At 34.9% G+C, this 26,697-nt stretch overlaps 1 protein-coding gene across 1 annotated transcript; it reads left to right on the top strand.

Moving 5' to 3' along the window:
• The first annotated feature begins 497 nt into the window (after nucleotides 1-497).
• Nucleotides 498-2,225, top strand: LOC131600115 (alkane hydroxylase MAH1-like). The gene has a single exon (XM_058872335.1). It carries the CDS (start codon nucleotides 531-533, stop codon nucleotides 2,058-2,060), a length of 1,530 nt encoding a protein of 509 aa, XP_058728318.1. The 5' UTR covers nucleotides 498-530; the 3' UTR covers nucleotides 2,061-2,225.
• The last annotated feature ends 24,472 nt before the right edge of the window (nucleotides 2,226-26,697 follow it).

Below are 26,697 nucleotides of genomic sequence, written 5' to 3'. Positions count from 1 at the left end.
ATATGGTTACTTATATAGCAAGTAACTTGTAACTAACATCCATCTAACTAATTGATAACTACCTAAAAGTTAATTATGAATCAGTTATATAGTCTATTCCGTGTGCGCTAATTTCTTGACTTCTTTTTTTTTAGTCCGAACCATCTAACTAATTGATAACTACCTAAAAGTTAGTTATGAATCAGTTTTGGCATCAAGTGATTCTAATTCACCCCCGATCGTAGTTGCGGAGATCGAACCGTGGTCCTCTCTACTAAGTTCAGCGTCAATCACCATTGAACTAACTAACGATTGGTGCTAATTCCTTGACTTACACGGGACTATAATGGACTGAAAAATTTACGATATTTAAATAAGAATTTTCCGTATTTATTATGCTAACTGTCCAAAGATCAAAAGCTTGTCGGTCATGGCCGAATGCATGGATGATGTTAACGCACGCTTTTGTTTAGGGAGAATATGTTCTACTACACTCTTTATAAATAGTAAGTAAATACATACAAATTGAAACACAAGCTTGAATATACCAAATGTTGTCTAACTACAATATGACCTTGTTTGAGTATATTTCATTATTTGTAGCAATTCTCTTCATCATATTATACAATATATGGAGACGCAACAAAAATGTTCTTATACCAAATTGGCCAATCATTGGCATGCTACCATCAATTTTGCATAATCAATCCCATATTCATGATTTTGTAACCTCAGTTTTAAAACATCATGGAGGCACTTTTCTTTTCAAAGGACCTTGGTTCACAAACATTGCCAACTTTATCCTCACTAGTGATCCCATGAATGTGCACCACATCACCAGCAAGAATTTCATCAACTATGGGAAAGGATCTGATTTCCATGAGATTTTTGAAATTCTTGGCGGTGGTATTTTCAATTTGGATTCCAACGAATGGAAACAAGAAAGAACACTACTTCATTCATTGCTCAAAAGGAAAAGCTTTGAGATTTTCCTTCAACAAAACACTCAAAAGAAGCTAGAGGATTGCCTATTACCATTTCTTGATCATGCATATAAAGGTGTACAAGTAATTGATTTACAAGATATTCTTGAGAGGTTCACCTTTGACATCGCCTGTACCTTTTTATTTGGATTAGATCCTAATTGTCTTGATCCTTACAAATTCAATGAGTTATCAGATATTTCTTATGTAAAAGCTGTGTCTGAGATGGAGGATCTGATATTGTCCAGACACTATATTCCAAAATGTATTTGGAAGCTACAAAGATGGCTGGGGATCGGTCAAGAGAAGAAGGGAAAGGTAGCTAAAGAAAATATTCACCAGTTCTTGAACAAATGTGAAACTTATATCAAAGTTGATGAAGATGCGGACGAATCTCATTCTTGCCTTCTAAAAGAATTAATGAAGGAAGGAATAGGAAAGAGGGGAAAGACTGAGAAGTATATTAGAGACACTGCACTCAATCTCTTGGTTGCAGGAAATGGAACAATTAGTTCAGGACTCAGTTGGTTCTTTTGGCTTGTTTCAACTCATCCAACCGTGGAAGCTAAAATTATTCAAGAGATCAAAGATAACTATTTTACACAAGAGGAGAATTCGATCACTGACTTACGTGTCGAAGAGCTTGATAAGCTAGTTTACCTTCATGGTGCTATATGTGAAGCCTTAAGGCTTTATTCACCTGTATCATTTGAGCACAAGTGTGCTATGAATTCTGATATACTACCTAGTGGAGACCATGTTAGTCCAAATACAAAGTTGATATATTCTTTGTATGCAATGGGAAGGATGGAAGAAATATGGGGAGATGATTGCATGGAATTTAAGCCAGAGAGATGGATATCAGAAAAAGGACAGATTATACATGTACCATCTTACAAGTTCATAGCATTCAATGCAGGTCCAAGAAGTTGTATTGGAAAAGATATTAGCTTAGTTCAAATGAAAATGGTTGCAGTTGCTATGTTATGGAAGTTTCATATACATGTGGTGGAAGGTCATTCTGTAATTCCAAGGGTTTCTGTTATTCTTCGTATGGAACATGGCTTAAAGGTCAATGTCAGTAAAAGAAGCATTTGATATTAGTATGATGCATGCTGTGTTATTTCCATTAATTCTATCTGTGGTGCTTCATATGTCTTAGTTAAATAATGATATAGTGAGATAACTGATAAGACCATACTACTTTCTTGCTGTGTGTGTATAATTAGTACATGAATGCATATCTTAATGTTTTGAATCAAACCAAGTACTATATTTTTATTGTTGTTATTTTATATATTTGTGTGATATATTTTATTAAATTTTTATTTTTAAAATAAAATTTATTAGCTTAATTTAGTATTGTCCACCTTATTAATAATAGGTTGAAACCACAGCATATACTAATAACTAACATATGCTTATTGAAAACTATATCCGAAAGCGGCAAGAAAAAAAGAAAAGAAATAGATAGAACATAGTATTCACACCATCCATAATAAGCTATTAGCATAAAGACACCCACTAAACGGGGTTATGAATAAGTGTGTTTTTTTTTTTTTTAAAGTAATTGATGCTCTTTAAAAGGACGTTGTTGGTTGTTGTTAATGAGTTGATTGATTTGGTAAAGAAAATCAAATATTCTATCTTATTTTTAAGGTGGATTGAAAAAGTAAATGATTTAGTTAGTTGGAGTTTTCTTGATTAGATGCATACTAGAATTAAATTTAAAGATAAGTGACGTTCTTGAATGCATGTCTGAGTGTTTTTTTTTTGTTGTTGGAAATTTTGGGAAATGGGTTCTCTAACTTTGAAACCATTAACTTTCCCTAACTTTAGCCCATTTTGATAGAGAGAGAATAGAGAAAGAGAAGAAAAAGAGAGGGAAACATGAGGTAAGAGAGATGAATCTTAGAGAGATATAGAGAGAAAGTTAGAGGGAAGTTCCCACCAAAAAGTTAGAGGATCCATACCCGAAATTTTGATGTGTTGTTGAACAATTGCCTGACTTATGAGATTAGTATCTAAATAGGGTTGTAGCATGTTAATCCTTTATCTTTGTGTTTTTTTTTTTTGGGTGGATGGGTTGGGTGGGTTGATTAGTAAGGCATTAGAGTTTAACCTCTTTATGGCTTTAGGGTGGAGTTCTCTTTTTTTTTATATGTGGTATCCAATCAGTCAGATCGACTAATCCACATAGAGGGCTTTCACCCCACGTAACCCTTAAGGGTTTGGTTTTGGTCTCGTGCTCCTTCGAACTCAAGACCCCAAGGGGATAAAACCCTTGGGACCCGAGCTCCCTTCTGTTGGGCCAACCCTCTCAGGTTTAGGGTGGAGTTCTCTGATTTGGTGATCTTTCATCTTCATTATGTTGATTACACACTCATATTGACTAATGGCTGATTGAGAATCTTTTGGTGATAAAAGCTATTCTCAGGAGGATTGAGCTTGCCAAGTAGTTCAAAGTTAATTTTTCCAAGAGTAGCCTCATGGAAGTAATTGTGGATCCAATTTTAATGGTCTTAACTGGTGATTTTTGTCATTGTAATCAAGAGACATTTGCCTTCAAATAAATTGGTCTTTCAATGTGATACAATCTCCGTCATGAGGCCACTTGTGAGTTGTATATGAATTCTTAGTGAAATGGTAACTCCTCTGGCCTTTGTTTATAGATTATTTGAAGGGAAACATGCTCCAAGAACTGTGCTGACCAAGAGCTCAGGACAAACTTCTAGTGGAAGTTCATATGTTTTTACAAAAGCCACTAAAATAACTTTGTTGTATGAACTAGTGGAACTATCTGTTGGAAAAGATTGGATCTACATCTACAGTCCTTTATTTTTAAGATAACAAAGTACAGAGAAAAATTTTGTATGCTAACAATGTGTTAAGTGTGTAGAATCTAAACATGTCAGAAGATGGATGTATTAGAATCTAAACAACTCAGAAGCTAGACATAACAAACTCTAAACAAAATGCAGACTCTAAACAAAGCAGATTCCAAGCTCTGAACGCAATATGATCAAAAGAGACTCTGATCAAGTAGACTCTAGTCTCTATATGAAGACATATTCTGAATGTTGATCTTCAACATACTCTAAAGATCAGAATGTTGAACAAAGCACATATGAAGTCTGATATATACAAAATGTTAAGATTGGAAAAATCTGAAGCAAACTAACTCTGAACTGTAGACACACTCTGAACCATAGAAAGAAACAAAGGCCTATTTAAATGAAAGTCAAGCATCTGGATTACGTAGTCAATGTTGCTAAAGATATTCATCTAAATAATCTTTGATAATGACTCTGTTAATCAACTTGAAATCTCCTGCCTTTGAACTCAATAGACTTTGAAGTCTTATTTTCAGTAAGATCTAAGGTCAATGAAGATATACTCTGAACTCTACTCAAGGTTCAATCAATTTATATGCGAAGCCTCTGACTAGAAGTGTATCTTTGAAGAAGAATATGTGGCACGGATACAATCAGTACAAGATTAAATATTATTTCCACTACTATCAAAATCTAGAAAAATGACAGTATTATTGTACCAATGTGTTTTCTCTTATTTCATTCCCTCATCCACTACATGTTGCAAGCACCACTCCTATGGTACTATCAAGAATCTTAAACAGCTATATTTTGTGGGGATATTCCAACTTCACCCTTCAACAAATCTATTACATTTCCTATATAAAGAGGATTTAGAAGCTTAGAAACTAGGACGAACGACAAGAGGATTGAGAAAAAATCATGAAGTGATTCACGTCAAGAGAAAAAGAGAAAACAGAGAGAAACACTTAGAGCATTATATTTCAAATCATTTAAGTGTAGTCTTTTGATATTCATGTGTGTAATTTGCTTATTGTAGAAGCAAATATGTAAACACACAATCTTTGTATTTAATCCGTGTTTAATTTCATTGAGTGACTTAGTGTTATTCATAAAACTTAAGAAGTCATTAAAGGGTTGTCTTTTTGTTGTATTTCCTTGAGGGACTATGGTATAGTCGGAATCCTTGAAAAGTCATTGACTATATGTCATTGAGTTTGTAATCAAAGTTTTGATTAGTGGAATAATTCTTTATTGAGAAGGCAAAATCACCTTGGAAGGTTGACTGGAGGTATCTTAGTTAATATCGAACCATGATAAAATCCTTATGTCTTTTATCATTATTTCATCTTCATTGTTTGTGTCTTTGGGTGAACAAAAAAAAATTATTCTAAAAATCCAATCTAAACCCCCTCCTTTCTTTTGCTTCTTTTCACCTTCAGTTGGCATCAAAACTCCAGTTCTTGTCTTGACTCATTATGTCAATCATTTAACCGTGTCACATAAAGATCCAACTTTTTAGAAACACAAAATGTGTTCTAAGAACAATCAAAGAGATTATTATTCTGTCAATCGTCTAGTATTTGATGGAGAGAAGTTTGATTATTGGAAAAATATAATAGAAAATTTCTTTCTGGGCTATGGGTCATACCCCAAAATTTTCCCACCTCATTTCATCTTCAATAACCCAAGGCTCAAGGATTTATTCAAGGCACTCTCCTAATCAAGGACCTCCTGAATTAGGGTTTTGCATCCTCTTAAGGAAAATTGATGGATTAAGGTTTCCAATGGATTTCATATGGTCCATTAGGGTTCACATTATCTCCATGTCCAAATTCAAGCTTCAATTCCAAAGATTGCCTATTCAACTGCTCAGATGGTCAACAGTCGACTAGTTTGACCTAAAAGTCAACTATGGTCAAATCACAGTCAAAACTCCTGATTTTTGGCCAACATCCTTCTTCTGAAGTTTCAGTCATCATTTGATCAAAGTTTGATCATGATTCATCAAGGAAAAGCTTCAAAATCATCAAGGTTCAAAGTTGCTAAATTAGGGTTTTTGTCTAAAAGTCAACTTTACTTTGACTGGCCATAACATTCACATGGAGCATTAGAAATTTCTCACTCAAAGCCTATTTTGAAGGAAATTGAGTTCTCTACAACTTTGTCTCTCACATGCCAAGGCCAGAAATGCTTCATTAGAGAGATATGGTACAAAAGATTATAGGTCCTTTTCAAAAGTCAACCAAAAGCAATTTTTTATCAGGAGCCATATCATCAAGATAAAATCTTAAAATGGAAAAAAGGTTCTAAAGTGGCTTGTATAGGACATCTTGGGCTTTCCAAAAAGTCCTAGAACTCTTCCATATCTTAAAAATTGAGGGAGATATGCCTTATCAAAGTTGGACAATTTTGAAGGAAAAATGTGAAACAAAAGTGGTTCAAATTGCATTTTCTTGCAAGTGGGCCTAACTTTTTAAGATCTAATCTTGATCCACAAGTTATCCAAGTCACCAAATTTATTTTCCACGAATTATTAGGTTTTATTTGATTTTATACGGTTTTTTTATTCATTTAAATGGTGATTAAAAGTCAAATAAATCAAGTGAAAATCAAATATTTGATTGAAGACCTCATAAAGATCAATTCCAATCAGCGATTACACCATATTTCCAATATAATGCCGTGCATTACTTAATTGGAGAAGATTGAAGCAAAATTGACCAAATTTAGAAAGATCCATAAATCAAATTTCTCAAATTTTCAATAATGGATTCAAGAAGATTTTGGCAAGTTTTATTGACCTAATGTGCTCTCTTATAAATACATAACATAGTGCAAGGCATTGGGGGACGAAATTTTGCAGTTAAGAACCCTAACCATTCCTTCAAAAACTCAAAGAAAGTAAAACTCATTTTTTGGTTTAGAGCTCGATTCAAGAAGTTCTGAATATTCAAAGACACTCTTGGGATATCACTGAAGGATTTTCAATCGTTCTCCAAGGTCGAAGCACTCAGAATCACCCTTCATAGCTCATGGTTTGCCAACTTCTAAATTTGATTCAATTTATATGAATTACGCATCATACATGAGTTTTAATGACATATTCTTGTTCATAGTGATGTTTAGAAGCTTTCTGGATAGGTTAATTTGCGTGTGGATGCAGGTATAAGGATTTGCCATTGTAGGGTTTTGAAGCTCTCAATTAGGGCTTTGAGTTGTAGTGAGAATTAGGTGAAACTGAGGTCGCCACTGAGTTCAGGGGATTGAATGCAATCGATCCATGGCCCCCTTATAAATTTATATTGCATATATTTTAGTTTGTGAAATGCAGGTGCTATAGCCACGGTTTGTCCGTAGCTACAGGGTCGTTACGGAGCTAAGGCGACGGACAGATGAGGAAGACGGAGACGTGGCCACTCGTAATTGGCCCAATTCAAAATCTGCTTGGCGCGCGGGTTTGGGAAACGAAGCATGATCCAGCGTGTCTCATCCTTGCGCATACGATACACCCTCGTGCCATCACCATCAGATCTTCATCAAAGCTGGATCTAACGCCCAGGAAACGCAGGCCCATGATGTTCCATCAAGACTTCTCCACGCTGGATCGCTCACCAGGTTTTTCTAAACCTTATTTTTTATATTTTTTATGTTGTTTTTCTTATTTGTTTTCTTTTTATTTTTCTTTTACAAGTAATAAAAAATCTCTTTTTATTTATTTATTAACTTTATTTAAAATTTAATTTTTTATATAAAATAATACGAATTTTTTTAATTAATAAAATTAAGTTAGATTAAATAATTTAATTAATTAATTAGTGGGTTAAAATAAATTAGTATTTGTTTTAGGGTTTAATAATTAACAATTAATAAATTAAATTAATAATAAAATTAACATTAGGGTTTATTTATTAATCGTTTTGATCGAATTAATCGGTCGCGATGATTAATAATCAATTATTTAATTAATTAAATAATATATCCAAATAGGTTTATTTGCTAAGGATTTTAACCGATTCGATTGGTTACGATGATTAGTAATCTTCATAAATTCGTTATTTGTTTTAATCAATCCTATTGATTACGATAATTAACGATAATTAATTTTCTTCATATTAATAATCCATTTAAAATACAATCAATTTGTTAATGGTTATAATCGGATCGATCGATTAGGATAATTAACAATCCTTCATTAATTTATTAATCGTTTTAATCAAACTAATTGGTTGCGATGGTTAATAATAAAATAATTCAATTCCCAAAACAATTCAAATAATCTATTAAAACACATCAATTTGCTAACGGTGATAATCGAATCAATCGATTAGAATAATTAGCAATTCTTTATTTTATTTGTTAATTATGGTGATCAAACCTATTGATCATCGCGATTAATGGAACTTATTATAATTAGGGTTGTACGCCATATTAAAACACAATCTCTTTTACAAAATTACAAACTACGAATTTCAAAACTGCGATAAGGTAATTCAAAATACCTTCACACATTCATACTAAATCTAAGGCGTACAACCCTCACCGAACTACGTAGACTCTGATCCTCCATAAGGAGGTACGTAGGCACTTAGATAACCAAGGCGAATCCCCTTCCCCAAAACCTCAATTAGGTTTAAATCTCACTTTTAACCCTATTCATTTTTCGTCATTAGCCATGAACCATAAACCTTGCCATAATACTCTTACAAACCTTAAATGCAAACCTTGGGAAAGGGTTAAGGGTTCCTAACACCTTCCCTTGACCTAAATATAATAACTTACCCATATCTCTTAACTGCGTAGGGTTTCCTATTCGCCCTGGTAGAATAGGTGGTGACTCTAAAATCTAAATTTTTAGGGCAGGTTGCTACAGCTGGCGACTCTGCTAGGGATAAAACAATTGGTGAATTATTATGCTCCTAGGTTTGGTTTAAGGTTTAGGGTACAGGGTTAATTATTAGGGTTTGGCTAAAATTTCAGGGTTAGGATTTTGGGGTTAGGGTTTAGGTTTTTTATTAATTATTTAATTTAATTTTCTTTTATTTATTTATTTATTTACAGTTTTTTTATTTACAGTAATTTTTTACAGTTATTTAAATAAATGTTTATTTACTGTTATTATTTTAATATGTAAAATATTCGTTTATTATTCTTTTCTGGGATATATAAATTGTGGTTAAAACATAAGTGTGGGAATTATCCTTAAGACCAGGGGAGACTTGGATCGCCTACGAGTCTTTTTGATAATTCCACTCAGAGTAGGTTGAATATCCGGAAATGTCCAAAACGAGGCTTGACTTTGTTGAGGGCAGGGCTTGGTATTTGACTGATCTCTCTTAGAACCTACCCCTAAAAATCGAACCTCATTGACAAATGAGTTGTTCTAAAATCCAAAGAGACAAAAAGTCTCGGAGGCTACGAACGGCCCCATGAGACCCTTGTTAGAACATACCCATGGGAAGGGTAGACTCCCTAAGCCGTTATGTCGAACCTATGAACTTATGGTTAGGTGCTTATTATATGTTTGCAATTTATATACTACGAATATATGTGTTTTAATTCTGCAGGTCTTTCTACGCGTTCCCTAGCCTGTAGGGATTCTGTTTCCAAGATCATGTCCTTCCCACGAAGGACATCTCCATTTATGCACGTCAATTGGCCTCCCGACGGTCATGAGACCTGATAAGTGCCAAAATGTCGATGTTTTGAGTATGTAAATAGTGGCACTTATCAATACTTTTGTTAATACCGTTTGAATAATTCCTCGTTTTGTGTATAAACACGTATATTTTGTGAATAGTTGTATTTTCATATACTTTTATACCATTTGATAGTTTTTCCTTTGTTTTTATAGGTATTCATGCTTATTGGAGCCTTGAGGAATAAAGTGTCAAAGGCACGGCTTCGATTTCGCAATTTTGGTGAAAGCCCGCTTAGCCACCGTCAAGCGGACTTCCAAAGACTCAAAATAAGGATGACCAAAATCATCATTTTGGTTTCCATTCATTCATTATTGGATAGAGCATTGAATAAGCTTTCCAACGCTTCGAACCGGGCGCAATTCGGAGTTACGGTTCTCGAGTTATGGCGAAAACAAAATCCGATTTTTTAGCAGACTCCGCTGAGCGGAGCTCCAGTGGAGCAAATCAGCGTCTGGATGCAATTTTGAGTCCGCTGAGCGGAGGGGGTCCGCTAAGCGGACCTGCTAAGACAGGAGCTCGTTAAAAGGGGCCAAAATCACATTTTTAGGTCATGGTTTGGGTATTTTTGAGTCCCAACACCATCAACTTCATTCTTATAGTAGAATTGGCTTAGAAAACATCTTCGGAGGTTGCATTTGGATGATCGGGGGTGGATTGAGCGTCGAACGGAGCTGACAAACCGGGAGATTTTCGGTTCATTTCTCTTCTTCTTTGTGTATTTCTCTTTGGTTGGGTTTTGTTTGTATATTTACTTGAATCTTATGTATATTTACCGATTATAATGTTATATTTAACTTGCTTTACGAATCTGTGTTGATGTTATCCTGGATTTTTGCTCTATGCTAGGGATTTGGGGTGCTTTAGAGATAAACTTCTTGAATCCTTATCTAGGATGATTATCTGTTGGTTCTGAACTCTAGAGATAGATTTAGAGCTAGCATTCACTGTTTGTATCTGTACTTAATGCTTTCGTGTTCGAGCGGCGCGCGAGAGATCGCCGACGCGAGAATACGGATGTTCTCGTGACTTCGCGTTAGAGATAACCTTAGTTATGAGATGATCTCGTTTGTGCTCCAGAGATGGGCGCTTATGTGAGAGATACGTGATGACATAGATGAGTATCGTAGGTTGAGTATAACTGGTTGGTAAGTGTATGTTTGTGAAGAGTGGATATATTTACATTCCTGATAAGTTCTTTCTCTTCTAAGAATGTGTTTATTCTTACCTGTCTATATCTTTGTTTACTTTTTGCTCATTCAATCCCGAGCTCGAAACCGTAGAAACTGTTGAATGGCATCTCTCCATCTCTGAGGACGATAATTCCCGGATCAATATTTCCAAATCTTTCTTTTGTTGCTTGCCCTATACTGCATTCAACAAAATGGCGCCGTTGCCGGGGATGGTTGTTTGAATTGCATCGCAATAGTTTCCGTGGTCTTGATCTTTGTATATATCGTATATATTGTATAGTTTCACTTGTATATTTTCACTTGTATATATTTACTTGTTTACATTCACCACTTTTCTCTTTTTGTATGATAATAGTTGTTTGTGTTCCATACTTGTGCATATGTGTTGGTTTGTGCACAAAATTGTATACTTGCTTTTTCTTTTATATTTGTATAATTGTTGTATATATTTGTACCCGTAACGTTTGTTGAGTGCTTTGGTTAGGACACTTTCTTTAGGCTTGTGCGGTGAGACGTCACCATGGCATGACGGGAGGAAGCTACTTTCCAAACACCAAAACAATATAGGCGTCGAGCTAACGACGTAAAACAAGCGCTTGTTGGGAGGCACCCCAACGGTTGTTAAATTTTGTTTATTTTTATGTTTAAGAGGTATTTAGGTGAAGTGGAGAAAATTGGAACAGCTGTTTCTGTTCTGATTTTTCAGGTTTTTCTGTCATCCGCTAAGCGAGCCTAGCTCCGCTAAGCGATGACAGTAAAATTTTGATTTCTTGCTTAGTATCAGTGGGATTCCTATTCCACTTGGTTCACTCCTTTTTCCCACTCTCACCAAGGCTAATTAGTAGTATATACTAGTTTTGTTTTTCTAATTCTTTTGTTGGTTGTTTGTACTCAAATTTTGTTCGGTAATTCGAAGATTTTTGAGGTGATTTTCCAAAGCTTGAGTGTTTCAACCTGCGGATGTATGGTAGGATATTGTTTTTGAAGTTGTATCATTCAAGGTACTCATTTATCGCTTTCTATAGCATAACATGTTTAGGAAACTTTTCATTTGTACAATTACCATACAATTCATTCTTTTGCATTACTTGCTTATTGATTGAATCACTTTAGTTCCCAAACCATAAATGTGAGGAAGCTTTCCATTGTTCATATATGCTGGAGGCCATAATCTTTGTTTTAACTAGATTTTATTATGCTTAATCTTTTTTTTTATGTTGATTTTATGAAAGCATGAAAAGGATCAAGGCATTTTGTTTCATTTTGAGCACAACTACCAAAACAAAATAGTCAATTCACCTTGTGAGTGTGTGATCATTTGTTAACCCTTTTGAGCCTTTTTGTCAATATCCATGTTGTTTTTGCTAAATGCTTATCTTTGAGTGTTTAGTTGTCATTTTTGCATGGATGATTGATTCTTGGTTTTCTTGAACCCTCAACCATGATTTTTGGTATGAATTTTTACCTTGCCTTAGAAGTAGGGAGTATTCATATGATGGTGTGGTTGAATTCAAGTTGGGGAGAGAAATGGTTGCTACTTATTTGGTTGTTGCTATGAGGTTGAAAAGAAAGAAAAAAGTGAAAAGGAAAGAAAAGAAAAAGAAAGAAAAAAAAGGAGGAAAAGTTTTGAAAAACAAAAATAAAAGAGAAGCTAATAATTGTGCTAATAAGTATTGTGATTGGTTTGAGAAACTTGTGGTTAAGGAAGAAGTTTAATCGAGATTTTGTTGCTTAGGACTTTGATGGATTGATTACTACCTTAGGTTTAGGCAAGTTTTTGTTTCGATTAGCCTTAGGACATATCCCTTGTTTGTTAACCAAGTCACATTACAACCTTGAAAAGTCCTTGTGATTCTTGCTTTTGTATCTTCAATGTGATTTTTGGATGAATGCATAATTTAATCTTTTGTTTGCAAGATTGTTGGATGAGTGTTAAAAGTCCCTCACCTTTGTGTGTTCTTCATCCATTGATGAAATTTTGCTAGGTGTGATTCATGAGATAGCATGTATTGGTTTAGAATGTTTTGTATGATTTTTGTACTTAGGATTAGTTTCATTTACATGTTGTCGTTGTAGTATAGTGGTAAGTATTTACTTTGTATATACGTTTTTGTATTGAGCCATACATTTGTTTTTGGTTTTTCTAAACTTGTTGATTCACAGTTCTTTGGTTTATTACTTTCAATTCTTTGATTTATTTGACATTGTTTGAGGACAAACAAAGTTTCAAGTTGGGGAGAGTTTGATAAGTGCCAAAATGTTGATGTTTTGAGTATGTAAATAGTGGCACTTATCGATACTTTTGTTAATACCGTTTGAATAATTCCTCGTTTTGTGTATAAACACGTATACTTTGTGAATAGTTGTATTTTCATATACTTTTATACCATTTGATAGTTTTTCCTTTGTTTTTATAGGTATTCATGCTTATTGGAGCCTTGAGGAATAAAGTGTCAAAGGCACGGCTTCGATTTCGCAATTTTGGTGAAAGCCCGCTTAGCCACCGTCAAGCGGACTTCCAAAGACTCAAAATAAGGATGACCAAAATCATCATTTTGGTTTCCATTCATTCATTATTGGATAGAGCATTGAATAAGCTTTCCAACGCTTCGAACCGGGCGCAAATCGGAGTTACGGTTCTCGAGTTATGGCGAAAACAAAATCTGATTTTTTAGCAGACTCCGCTGAGCGGAGGGGGTCCGCTGAGCGGAGCTCCAGTGGAGCAAATCAGCGTCTGGATGCAATTTTGAGTCCGCTGAGCGGAGGGGGTCCGCTAAGCGGACCTGCTAAGACAGGAGCTCGTTAAAAGGGGCCAAAATCACATTTTTAGGTCATGGTTTGGGTATTTTTGAGTCCCAACACCATCAACTTCATTCTTATAGTAGAATTGGCTTAGAAAACATCTTCGGAGGTTGCATTTGGATGATCGGGGGTGGATTGAGCGTCGAACGGAGCTGACAAACCGGGAGATTTTCGGTTCATTTCTCTTCTTCTTTGTGTATTTCTCTTTGGTTGGGTTTTGTTTGTATATTTACTTGAATCTTATGTATATTTACCGATTATAATGTTATATTTAACTTGCTTTACGAATCTGTGTTGATGTTATCCTGGATTTTTGCTCTATGCTGGGGATTTGGGGTGCTTTAGAGATAAACTTCTTGAATCCTTATATAGGATGATTATTTGTTGGTTCTGAACTCTAGAGATAGATTTAGAGCTAGCATTCACTGTTTGTATCTGTACTTAATGCTTTCGTGTTTGAGCGGCGCGCGAGAGATCGCCGACGCGAGAATACGGATGTTCTCGTGACTTCGCGTTAGAGATAACCTTAGTTATGAGATGATCTCGTTTGTGCTCCAGAGATGGGCGCTTATGTGAGAGATACGTGATGACATAGATGAGTATCGTAGGTTGAGTATAACTGGTTGGTAAGTGTATGTTTGTGAAGAGTGGATATATTTACATTCCTGATAAGTTCTTTCTCTTCTAAGAATGTGTTTATTCTTACCTGTCTATATCTTTGTTTACTTTTTGCTCATTCAATCCCGAGCTCGAAACCGTAGAAACTGTTGAATGGCATCTCTCCATCTCTGAGGACGATAATTCCCGGATCAATATTTCCAAATCTTTCTTTTGTTGCTTGCCCTATACTGCATTCAACAAGACCTAGTGGCTGTCTTGAACCAGTCACCCTGTGCCTACATATACGCATTCCCTAGCCGGTAGGGATTCTACTTCTAAGATCGCATTCCTCGCACGAAGGACATCTTCATTAGCATACGTCAATTGCCCTCTCGATGGCCATGAGATCTAGTGACTTTCTTGAACGGTCACCCCATGCTTGCTCCCGCGCACCCCCTAACTTGTAGGATTTGGATTTGCATTTATACATCTTTCATCCCTAGCCTGTAGGGATTTCGCTTCGTCCGATATCATCCTTAGATAGGTTGTGTTCCTCACAGAGAACCTTCCCACGAGGGACAACTTCGTTAGTACACGTCGAACGGCCTCTCGTTGGCCATGAGATTTGATGACTGTCTTGAACAGTCACCAGCTGCTACCTTCTGCGTACTCCCTAATCTAAGGGATTTCCATTGGCGCGTCATAACATCTAGCTTGCAAGGATTTCACTAGGGTCTAATGTCACCTCTAAATCTGCATAGGCTATCCTTAGGGTTATATATGTCGCACATCTGCATTGCATTACATGTAAGGAGTCATAATATACACAAAAAGAGGAGTCTTTTGCATACGCATGCATTTTCATTTTCATACATTTTCTTGCAATTCTACCCTCGCCCGTATCCATATTTACCGTGCTAGCCGATATCCCGAGACTCACAAAGAAAATCAAAAGGATCACAAATTATGGAGAGAGAAGGATAAATTATTGAGAGATGAAAATGAACAAAGAGAAAAAGGATGCCTTTCACCATGCCAACCACATGTCCAAGCCTTTTCGTAACAGGATTGTAAATACAACAAAGGTTATCATCGAGCAAGGATTAGTTCAACAAATAAGTTCCCCCATAGATACACTCAAAAGGTATCTAGTCATAAAGGGGTTCATCTTAAAACATAGCAAAACTTACAAGGACGCACTACGATAACTTTGGGGGCAAGGGTCAGTCCAACTGGGGCAATATCCTGAACAAAGATGCATAATTACGATGGAGGGAAGGTGACATATGTTAACTCCCCACCAAGGGGAAAAAGGGTCGTAGGTTTTCTATATCAATTTACAAACGCTGAAGGTTGTAAACGGTGTGATACTACCCTTAGAAAAAGTGAAAGAGGTTCAGTCAAAGGAAACTCATGAAGTTCCGGACGACGAAAACCCACCGCTAACAATTTATTCCCGACAGGTTTGACATGCCCAAGGAGAGTTCAAGGTTACCCTTTACTTCTACAAGTCTAGGAACTAAGGATTAAAACGAAGTCATTGGATTAACAAAGGAGATTGTCCCTATGATTAATAGGTGTTTATCATGTCAAAATCGCAACCCCTACGATCGCTAAGTGTTACCCGGGATAAAAGTTGTACCTTATGATTAACAATTCTAATGGGATAACCATGCAGGTTTTGGAGTCAATTCATTCGCTTCATTCTATCACTACTACAACTTTCCACTCGCACCCTTTTATTCTATTTCAATTTTGATTTCCGTTTACTAACAAACTTAAGGGAGAATGACGAACACAAATAACTAAATCTTGCTAAACATATGCTTTCAAGGTAAGACCGAGTCGACGATGTAAGGCATTGTTTCAAATCCCTAAACAGTGGAGAAATAAGGAGATAATCCGTAGTCAACCCCCTCGAGCCAGGAGTTGGAGTTTGTTTCTATTTTTCAAATAAACCTTAATTTCAACCAGGGGCAGGGTAGATTTCGATTAATTCAATGGTGTATTTTGTGGTCAAGAGAATCAGTCAATCCAAGCAAGGGTTCAAGCAAAGGGTCAAGCAAAGGTTGAAGCAAATGTTCAAGCATAAGGATCAAGCAAATGGTGCAAGCACATCTTCTTACTCGCATTCATCAAAAAATGAGGAAGCAATGGAACCAATATTCACAGCATCTTCTTACATCATCGAGGACGTATCAAATTCGAAGCTTACAAATCAAAGTCAACATGGTAGTCACAATATTCAAAATCCAAGGATCAATATTTCAAAAGGAGCATTCAAAAAAAAAGGAAAGCGCCCGCTAAGTCAAAATGGAAAATTCCATAAAAGAAAACAAAAAAAAATGACTTAGGCAAAAATTAGGGCATCCCGATGGATCAAATTCAAAGGAATTGGCTCATGCAAAAATAAGGAATAGAAAAACAAAAGCAAAATACAAAGGATAATCTTGTGACTGCTAAATCATCGAAGCTTCCCATCAATGCTTGGATCTCTACAACATTTTTCATCGGTGCTTGTTTCTCTACTAAGGCTTCTGCTCAACATCAGAACTAAAAAAATTCCCTTACATACAAAGCACATTCATTGGGTTAGGCGAATTTTTAGGATTTGGAGAACATCAAGGAGAAAGGGGTGGGTTAAATAAATTTTGAGCCTTATATCCATTGTTTCTTAAAGCCATGAACCAGGCCAAGTTACAACAATCAAAAGTCCTAATTGAGGCAAGGTTAACTACGAAAGCATATTAAGCGGGATTTTGTTATACTGACTCCTAGGGTTGTTAAAACTTTTCCTAACCACTACGCTTCTTCCAATATTCATCTCCGATCATCCAGTTCTAATTCATAACAGACTTCGATTTCAAAACTTGCATCGCATTTGAGTTACTTCTCAAAGGGCATGGCGTCATCCACGAATACACACTTATCATCAAGGAAATCTCGAAATTGGTTTAATCAAGGGCGATCATTTCTAATAAAGACTCTTGAATGAGGGAACCACGTCCAGAGGGTTCTCTTAAACAAGGGCAAAATTTCAAGGATTACAGGGGCATACAATCAAATATCCTATTAACTAGGGGCATTCATCCTAAGGTTCAATCGACTTAGGTCACATCTCAAAGCAGTAACAATCAGAGGCATGTCAAACATGGGAGAAATTTAAACCAAATGGATAGAACATTATGGATAACCCTCCATATCCTGGAGATCGAGGGCATACCCTTCAACCTAAACGTTGAAGCATATGTATCACATTTGTATGATAAGGTTATTTCTTGGGGTACTTCCTTCATGGATTGGAGATCAGAGGCATCTTTTTCCACGAAAATATTGGGGCAGTGGATATCAAATCCATAGGATGAACAATTCAAAGGTTAAAGGGGTGGAAAACCTCAAAAGGTTAAAGGTGGAGAATTTCAAAAGGTTAAAGGTGGGGAGGATTTCAAGAGGTTGAAGGTGCGAAGAATTACAAAAGGTTAAAGACGTGGAGAATTTCGAAAAGTCAAAGGCGTGGAGTAATTCAAAAAGCCAAACCAGGGCAAGACGCACAACAAAAGGAAAAGGCATCCTCACACTTTACAAACAAATCTTTCTCCTAACTACGATCTTCAAATTCAAAAGCAGATATTGGGAAGTCACGCTAGCATCGCACCCCACCCTATCAAACAACCCTACAACATTAGTGAGCTATATGCGCTTTGGTTATCAACAACCCATCATTGGAGTATCATGCAAATATACATAAGTCATGCATCGCATACGTTGGTTAATACATAACATCTCATACATCGAAACACCTAGACAATTCAAAAAAAAAACAAAGGGTACCAGGGGATTGGTTCAGGACCTAATGGTCTAGAAGGAGACTGAAACCTGAAGTTCCGCTCGAAAACATGCTATGCATAAGCATTACTAATCGGCATGAGCATAGTCTTTGCATGGTTTAAACAAATTCAATGGGTTATATAGAGATAAAATCTGGGGATCACCATATATACATACGCATCAGCATACATACATGCAACATTTACACCCAACATCGTGCATATCCAATGATGATACATGCATACGAGCATCGCACTATCAAACATTACTCATATACAAACGGTTCATACATCTACATTGTACAAACAACAGGATCACATGCATAGACATGGTGCATACGCATTTACAATACAACTTTTACACAAGTAATCTTGCTAGAACCATAGCAAGTGATCCTTTTGGTGCAGGTAAGCTTGCTAGAACCATAGCAAGTGATCCCTTTGGTGCAGGTGAATTTGCTAGAACCATAGCAAGTGAATCCTTTTATGCAGGTAAACTTGTCAGAACCATGGCAGGTAATTCCTTGGGTGCAGGTACGCTTGTCAGAACCATGGCAGGTAATTCCTTGGGTGCAGGTAAGCTTGTCAGAACCATGACAAGTGATCCCTTTGGTGCAGGTAAACTTGTCAGAACCATGTCAGGTAATTCCTTTTATGCAGGTAAGTTTGCTAGAACCATAGCAAATGATTCCTTTATACAGGTATGCTATCAAAACCATGGCAGATAATTCCTTTTGGTGCAGGTAAGCTTGTCAGAACCATGACAAGTGATCCCTTTGGTGCAGGTAAGCTTGTCAGAACCATGGCAGGTAATTCCTTTTATGCATGTAAGTTTGCTAGAACCATAGCAAATGATTCCTTTTATACAGGTACGCTTGTCAGAACCATGGCAGGTAATTCCTTCTATGCAGGTGAATTTGCTAGAACCATAGCAAGTGACTCCTTTACGTAGGTAAACTTGTTAAAACCATAACAAGTGATCCCTCTCTCATCCAAGATAACTGCGAAGACTTACTAGAACTATAGTAAGTGGGTTACACAAACTGCGAAGACTTACTAGAACTATAGTAAGTGGGTTATTTACAAACTGCAAAAGCTTGCTAGCACTATAGCAAGTTGATTATCTTCTACACAACAAACCGCGAGCCCTCGCTATTGATAGCTACGTTTATTCATCACGTTAGTCCCTCGGCAGTGATCTCCTTCAAATCTTCACGCTAATTAATATCATCCCCGACAGCAAATAGGGATTTATTTTCCCTGATCAGAGATGGTTATACAGAATTACTAATGCGCTTCAACCACATAGTGGTTCCCATACATCATCCAACTAGCTCATGCATACATTGTTCATAATACATACATACATAACATACAAGATTTTCATTTATTTTGAGAATCTCATTACATAACACATGCATCATGATATTGCATAAAATTAACATTGCCTTTTCAGGTCCATTCATTCAAGACACAGATACAATTCAGATGCTTCATTCCGAGTCTTTCTTCAAAGTCATTGATATACCCTATTCAGGAACCTCTCCAGGTAGTCTTATGTAAGACATTACTTCATCTCTCCTCAGATACAATCAATGCTTATGATCCAAGTCTGAAAATCATATGCTTTAGACAAGCATCTTGTCAAACAACTGGATGCCATCTTTAAGCCCATCTCCAACATTGCTTCCTGCACCAGCAAGCGCAAATTTCTGGGTATTCTAGTGTTCAATCCTCTTCCACCTTCGTATTCCTCCTCCGGTTTAAGAAGACTGAAACGTGGCAGTTGTTATACCCCAAAATTTGCCCACCTCATTTCATATTCAATAACCCAAGGCTCAAGGATTTATTCAAGGCACTCTCCTAATCAAGGACCTCCTGAATTAGGGTTTTGCATCCTCTTAAGGAAAATTGATGGATAATGGTTTCCAATGGATTTCATATGGTCCATTAGGGTTCACATTATCTCCATGTCCAAATTCAAGCTTCAATTCCAAAGATTGCCTATTCAACTGCTCAGATGGTCAACAGTCGACTAGTTTGACCTAAAAGTCAACTATGGTCAAATCACAACCAAAACTCCTGATTTTTGGCCAACATCCTTCTTCTGAAGTTTCATTCATCATTTGATCAAAGGTTGATCATGATTCATCAAGGAAAAGCTTCAAAATCAACAAGGTTCAAAGATGCTAAATTAGGGTTTTTGTCTAAAAGCCAACTGTACTTTGACTGGCCATAACTTTTACATGGAGCACCATAAATTTCTCACTCAAAGCCTATTTTGAAGGAAATTGGATTTTCTTGCAAGTGGGCCTAACTTTTTAAGATCTAATCTTGATCCACAAGTTATCCAAGTCACCAAATTCATTTGCCACGAATTATTAGGTTTTATTTGATTTTATATTGTTTTTTATTCATTTAAATGGTGATTAAAAGTCAAATAAATCAAGTGAAAATCAAATATTTGATTGAAGACCTCATAAAGATCAATTCCAATCAGCAATTACACCATATTTCCAATATAATTTCGTGCATTACTTAATTGGAGAAGATTGAAGCATAATTGACCAAATTTAGAAAGATCCATAAATCAAATTTCTCAAATTTTCAATAATGGATTCAAGAAGATTTTGGCAAGTTTTATTTACCTAATGTGCTCTCTTATAAATACATAACATAGTGCAAGGCATTGGGGGACGAAATTTTGCAGTCAAGAACCCTAACCATTCCTTCAAAAACTCAAAGAAAGTAAAACTCGTTTTTTGGTTTAGAGCTCGATTCAAGACATTCTGAATATTCAAAGACACTCTTGGGATATCACTGAAGGATTTTCAATCGTTCTCCAAGGTCGAAGCACTTAGAACCACCCTCCAAAGCTCACGGTTTGCCAACTTCTAAATTTGATTCGATTTATATGAATTACGCATCATATGTGAGTTTTAATGACATATTCTTGTTCATAGTGATGTTTAGAAGCTTTCTGGATAGGTTAATTTGCGTGTGGATGCAGGTATAAGGTTTTGCCATTGTAGGGTTTTGAAGCTCTCAATTAGGGCTTTGCGTTGTAGTGAGAATTAGGTGAAACTAAGGTCACCATTGAGTTCAGGGGATTGAATGCAATCGATCCATGGCCCCCTTATAAATTTATATTGCATATATTTTTGTTTGTGAAGTGCAGGTGCTATAGCAACGGTTTGTCCGTAGCTACAGGGTCGTTACAGAGCTAAGGCGACGGACAAATGAGGAAGAAAGAGACGTGGCCACTCGCGATTGGCCCATTTCAAAATCTGCTTGGCGCGCGTGTTTGGGAAACGAAGCATGATCCAGCGTGTCTCATCCTTGCGCATACGATACACCCTCGTGCCATCACCATCAGATCTTCATCAAAGCTGGATCTAACGCCCAGGAAACGCAGGCCCATGATGTTCCATCAAGACTTCTCCACGCTGGATCGCTCACCAGATTTTTCTAAACCTTTTTTTTAATATTTTTATGTTGTTTTTCTTATTTGTTTTCTTTTTAATTTTCTTTTACAAGTAATAAAAAATCTCTTTTTATTTAATTATTAACTTTATTTAAAATTTAATTTTGGGTTAATAGTAATTTACCCCCTGTAATATGAGCGTGTTTCGGTTTACACCCCCACCGTTGCCAAAGGCTGGTTTTGGCAACAATTTTTTTGAAAAAGCCGTTGCCAAAAGGTAGGGAGGGGGGAAAAGCAAAATTCGCTAACATTACAGGGGGTGAATTACTATTAACCCTTTAATTTTTTATATAAAATAATAAGAATTTTTTTAATTAATAAAATAAGTTTTTTAATTAATAAAATTAAGTTAGATTAAATAATTTAATAAATTAATTAGTGGGTTAAAATAAATTATTATTTGTTTTAGGGTTTAATAATTAACAATTAATAAATTAAATAAATAATAAAATTAACATTAGGATTTATTTATTACTCGTTTTGATCGAATTTATCGGTCGCGATGATTAATAATCAATTGTTTAATTAATTAAATAATATATCCAAATAGGTTTATTTGCTAAGGGTTTTAACCGATTCGATTGGTTACGATGATTAGTAATCTTCATAAATTCGTTATTTGTTTTAATCAAATCTATTGATTACGATAATTAACGATAATTAATTTCCTTCATATTAATAATCCATTTAAAATACAATCAATTTGTTAATGGTTATAATCGGATCGATCGATTAGGATAATTAACAACCCTTCATTAATTTATTAATCGTTTTAATCAAACTAATTGGTTGCGATGGTTAATAATAAAATAATTCAATTCCCAAAACAATTCAAATAATCTATTAAAACACATCAATTTGCTAACGGTGATAATCGAATCAATCGATTAGAATAATTAGCAATTCTTTATTTTATTTGTTAATTATGGTGATCAAACCTATTGATCATTACGATTAATGGAACATATTATAATTAGGGTTCTACGCCATATTAAAACACAATCTCTTTTACAAAGTTACAAACTACGAATTTCAAAACTGCAATAAGGTAATTCAAAATACCTTCACACATTCATACTAAATCTAAGGCGTACAACCCTCCCCGAACTACGTAGACTCTGATCCTCTATAAGGAGGTACGTAGGCACTTGGATAACTAAGGCGAGTCCCCTTCCCCAAAACCTCAATTAGGTTTAAATATCACTTTTAACCCTATTCATTTTTCGTCATTAGCCGTGAACCATAAACCTTGCCATAATACTCTTACAAACCTTAAATGCAAACCTTAGGAAAGGGTTAAGGGTGCCTAACACCTTCCCTTGACCTGAATATAATAACTTACCCAAATCTCTTAACTGCGTAGGGATTCCTATTCGCCCTGGTAGAATAGGTGGCGACTCTAAAATCTAAATTTTTAGGGCAGGTTGCTACACTATGATGCAGATCTATAAGCACTACAAGAAAATCTCTGAATAGCCAAGAGAATTAACTAGGTGTAAAACTCCAAACAAAAAAAATAATGTTGCTTGGGGGTAAAGCCCCTCGCAACGCACAATTTCTTTTAAAAAAATTTATAGAGTGGGGTTACCGCAAATAGATTAGAAAGAAAATTTTATTTTTGAAAAAATTCATTGCGAGGAATACCCCATAGCAAATGAAAATGACGCCAAAATGTCATTTCAGGGGTCTAAAAACGCAGAAATTTGCCAGGGGTAACCCCTAGCAAAATGACAAAGTGAAATTTGCAAGGGGTACCCCCACGCTTTGAAGACAACATTAGTCTCATCACCAGTTGTTGGCAGACTGCAATTGCAGTCTCCATTTCCTAAAGTTTGCAATCTGCGAGGGCCTACTCCACGCGCAATATGATTGTTGCTTTTACGAGGGGAGCCTCGTCGCCCCTTTTTGCAATATTAAATAAACGCACCAAAACCCACCGCTGCAATAAACTAACATATTTATTTCAACTTTCTATTTCAAAACACACTTATGTCTCTAACCATTTCACTCCTTCTCTTGCCATTTTTTCTCTTCTTCCTTAGAACAACACCCAAAATTATTTCATTTTCTCAACTCCAACGTTATAAATTTTCAGGTAAATTTATTCAATGATTAAGTTATGTATTGATTTTACTCTCAGATTTAATTTATATTCTAATTTTTGTTTTCATTTTTTGATTTGGATATACCTATGTATTCATAGAGGAGCAGGATTTTGGAGGAAAGCTTTACAATTTAGAGCAAAATTATCCATCTAATTCAGTTACACACTATAAATTTCTTATTTATGGAGTATGTTTATCTAATAGATTGATTATGTTTATATGTATATTTGTTTGGTGTGCCTCTGTTTGTGCTATCTATTTTAAGAAATATTATATATAACAGTTTATTCAAGTATTTTTAAATTTTTTTTTTGTAATATATATTTAAAATACAGTATATTTAGGTGAAATATATTTTTTCTTTTTTTATATATTATATTTAGGTGAAATACAGTGAGTATATATATATATATATATATATATATATATATATATATATATATATTATTTATTTATTTAGAAAACAAGAAGTAAAATATATTTAAAAAATATTTAATATTTTTATGTGTATTAATAAAAACAGTATTTATTTAGAAAAAAAGAAGTAAATATATTTTAAAAGTATGTTATTTTTGTGTATATTTAAAAACAGTATTTTATATAAAATTTATTTAGTATTTTTATGTGTATTAATAAAAACAGCATAATAGGTAGAAAATTTCATGTTTATTTAGAAAAATATTTGTTTATTATCATAGTATTTTTTTTTTAAATAGTAAAAACAATATATTATAATTGTATTTAGAAAAATATTTGCATATAGGTAAAAATAGTTTATTATAACAATAAAAATAATATTTAGAAAGAATATTTGCATATAGGTAAAATTAGTATATTATAGTATTTTTTTAATTACATGTTAATTTAAAAAAAAATATTTGTAAGTCAAAATATTTAGAATAAATGATTAATAAGATATATATTTTTAGAAATAAAATAAGTTTTTTTTGAAAGGTATAATATGGTAAATATATTTATATACTCTTTTAAAAAAGAATAACTCTAAAAAGTGCATTTGTATGGTTAAATTTATTTAGAATGTATGTGTAATTAGAATAAATAGTATTTAGAAAAAATATTTGCATATAGGTAAAAATAGTATATTATAATAATATTTTTTAAAATTACGTGTTTATTTAGAAGAAATATTTGTAAGTCTAAATCTTTATAATAAATTAATGAATAATAAGATACATATTTTTAGAAGAAAAAAAGTATTTTTTTTAAAGGTATAATATGGTAAATATGTTAAATATACTATTATTACCTTTATGAAAATATTTTTTCTATAGGGTAATTAAAAAGTTTTTAAAATTTTAAAATATAATAGAGACTAAAACTGAATGCATAAAAATTTTATAAGGTTTAAAATATGTCTTTTTTTTAATATGGACTAAAAATGAAATTTGAGATATTTATAGGGACAAAAAACATGCTTAACCCTAAATATTATCAATTCTATAACTACTTTTATGATGTTATTGACAAAATGTAAAAAATTTGTCGATAGATCACTCCCCCTTTTATTCAATAAAATTAAAATGAACAATGTTGTATATAATATTATCAATTCTATCGTAGTTGAATGCATGATAGAATGTTTTTAGGAAGACGTGGGCTTAAACCATATTTTATGGAAGGAGTTGCCGAATTTCCCGCATATGCCTTTGCTCAACAATGTTGTGGAAGTGAAGGAGGGGAAAAGGTCTGTGTTTAAAGTGTGGTTGCAGAAATATAATTAGTGACCCTAGTGAAGTGAAACGTCACTTGGAGAGAGTGGGTTTTAGGCCAAATTATTGGGTTTGGACATCTAATGGGAAAATTTTCCAGAGATAAATAGAGAGGCTTCTAGTAATCAAACACATATTGGACCAGAGATGCCCCACTGAGTCCATCACATATGCAATGTCAGAAGCAATTTAATCTAGTCGAGGATATGGTCAGTGACGCATTAGGGGTGAATGTGGCTTATGATGAACCTCAAGACTTTGATGCAGAAGAGCTCCTGAATGAGAAAGCGCGCAATTTTTATCAGTTGTTGAAAGAAAGAAATATACCATTATTTGAGGGGTTTTTTTGACTCTAGGCTATCAATGTGTGTGAGGTTGTTGACTGCGAAGTCAAACTAGAATTTTCCCGATCAGTGTTTAGAATTTTTTGCAAGAATGATGTTGGACGCAACTCTTGTGAAAGAAAACATGCCTACAAGTTATTATGATGCAAAGAGGATGGTGTCAAAGTTATGACTTGAGGTAACAAATATTAATTGTTGCATTAGAGGTTTTCATGTTGTTTTATGACAATGAGTTTGGTATAAATGATGAGGCATTAGAGGAATGTAAGTTTTGTAAGAGTCTGCGGTATTTAGTTCACAATAAATGAGTTGATCCAAAGCAGAATCGAGTTGCAGTGAAGTTCATGCTCTATCTGCCAATAATACCTTGGTTGCAAAAAATGTTTGCATCAATGCACATTGCAAGCCAAATGACATGACATCATACAAACATAATTAGCTCAAGCATGATGCGACATCCATCTAATGGCGAGGCATGGAAACACTTTGATAGCGTACATCCTGAATTTACAGCAGAACCTAGGGATCTCAGGCTTGGATTATGCTCGAATGGTTTCACTCTTTTTATCCATTCGTCAATAAATGCATAATCTTGTCGGCCAGTTAATATTACCCTGTACAATCTCCCTCCTGCGATGTGCATGCCGAAACCTTACATATTTTTGACTTCCATCATTCCAGGACCGTCGAGTCCAAAGGCGAGAATAGATGTTTTTTTACAACCTTTAATTGATGATGTCAAGAGGTTGTGGATGGGAGAGTAGACTTATGATGTGTCTCGTAAAGCAAACTTTAATATGCGAGCTGCTTTGATGTGGACAATTAACGACTTTCCTGCATATGGCATGTTGTTTGGATGGGGTACGCATGGCAAAATGGGACCTCTGCATTGCATGGGGCACACAAAAGTGTTTACTTTGGAAATGGGTGGGAAAATTTCATGGTTTGTCTATCACCATAGGTTCTTACCTCTAAACCATTAATTTAGAAGAAATAGGAATGCTTTTAGAAAAGATAAAAAAGTAACATATCTTCCTCCCTCTCGATTGTCATCGATTGAAGTATGGAATAGTGTTTGTGACCTACCAAAATTTACAGATAATGGTGAAGCATTCAG

The sequence above is a fragment of the Vicia villosa genome, linkage group LG4, assembly GCF_029867415.1.
Source record: "Vicia villosa cultivar HV-30 ecotype Madison, WI linkage group LG4, Vvil1.0, whole genome shotgun sequence".
In the NCBI taxonomy this organism is placed as follows: domain Eukaryota; kingdom Viridiplantae; phylum Streptophyta; class Magnoliopsida; order Fabales; family Fabaceae; genus Vicia; species Vicia villosa.
This window is presented reverse-complemented; position numbering and strand designations above follow the sequence as displayed.

Bases quoted from the DNA above. Each gene is read 5' to 3' on its own strand.
- LOC131600115 (XM_058872335.1), top strand. From the start codon at position 531: ATGTTGTCTAACTACAATATGACCTTGTTTGAGTATATTTCATTATTT.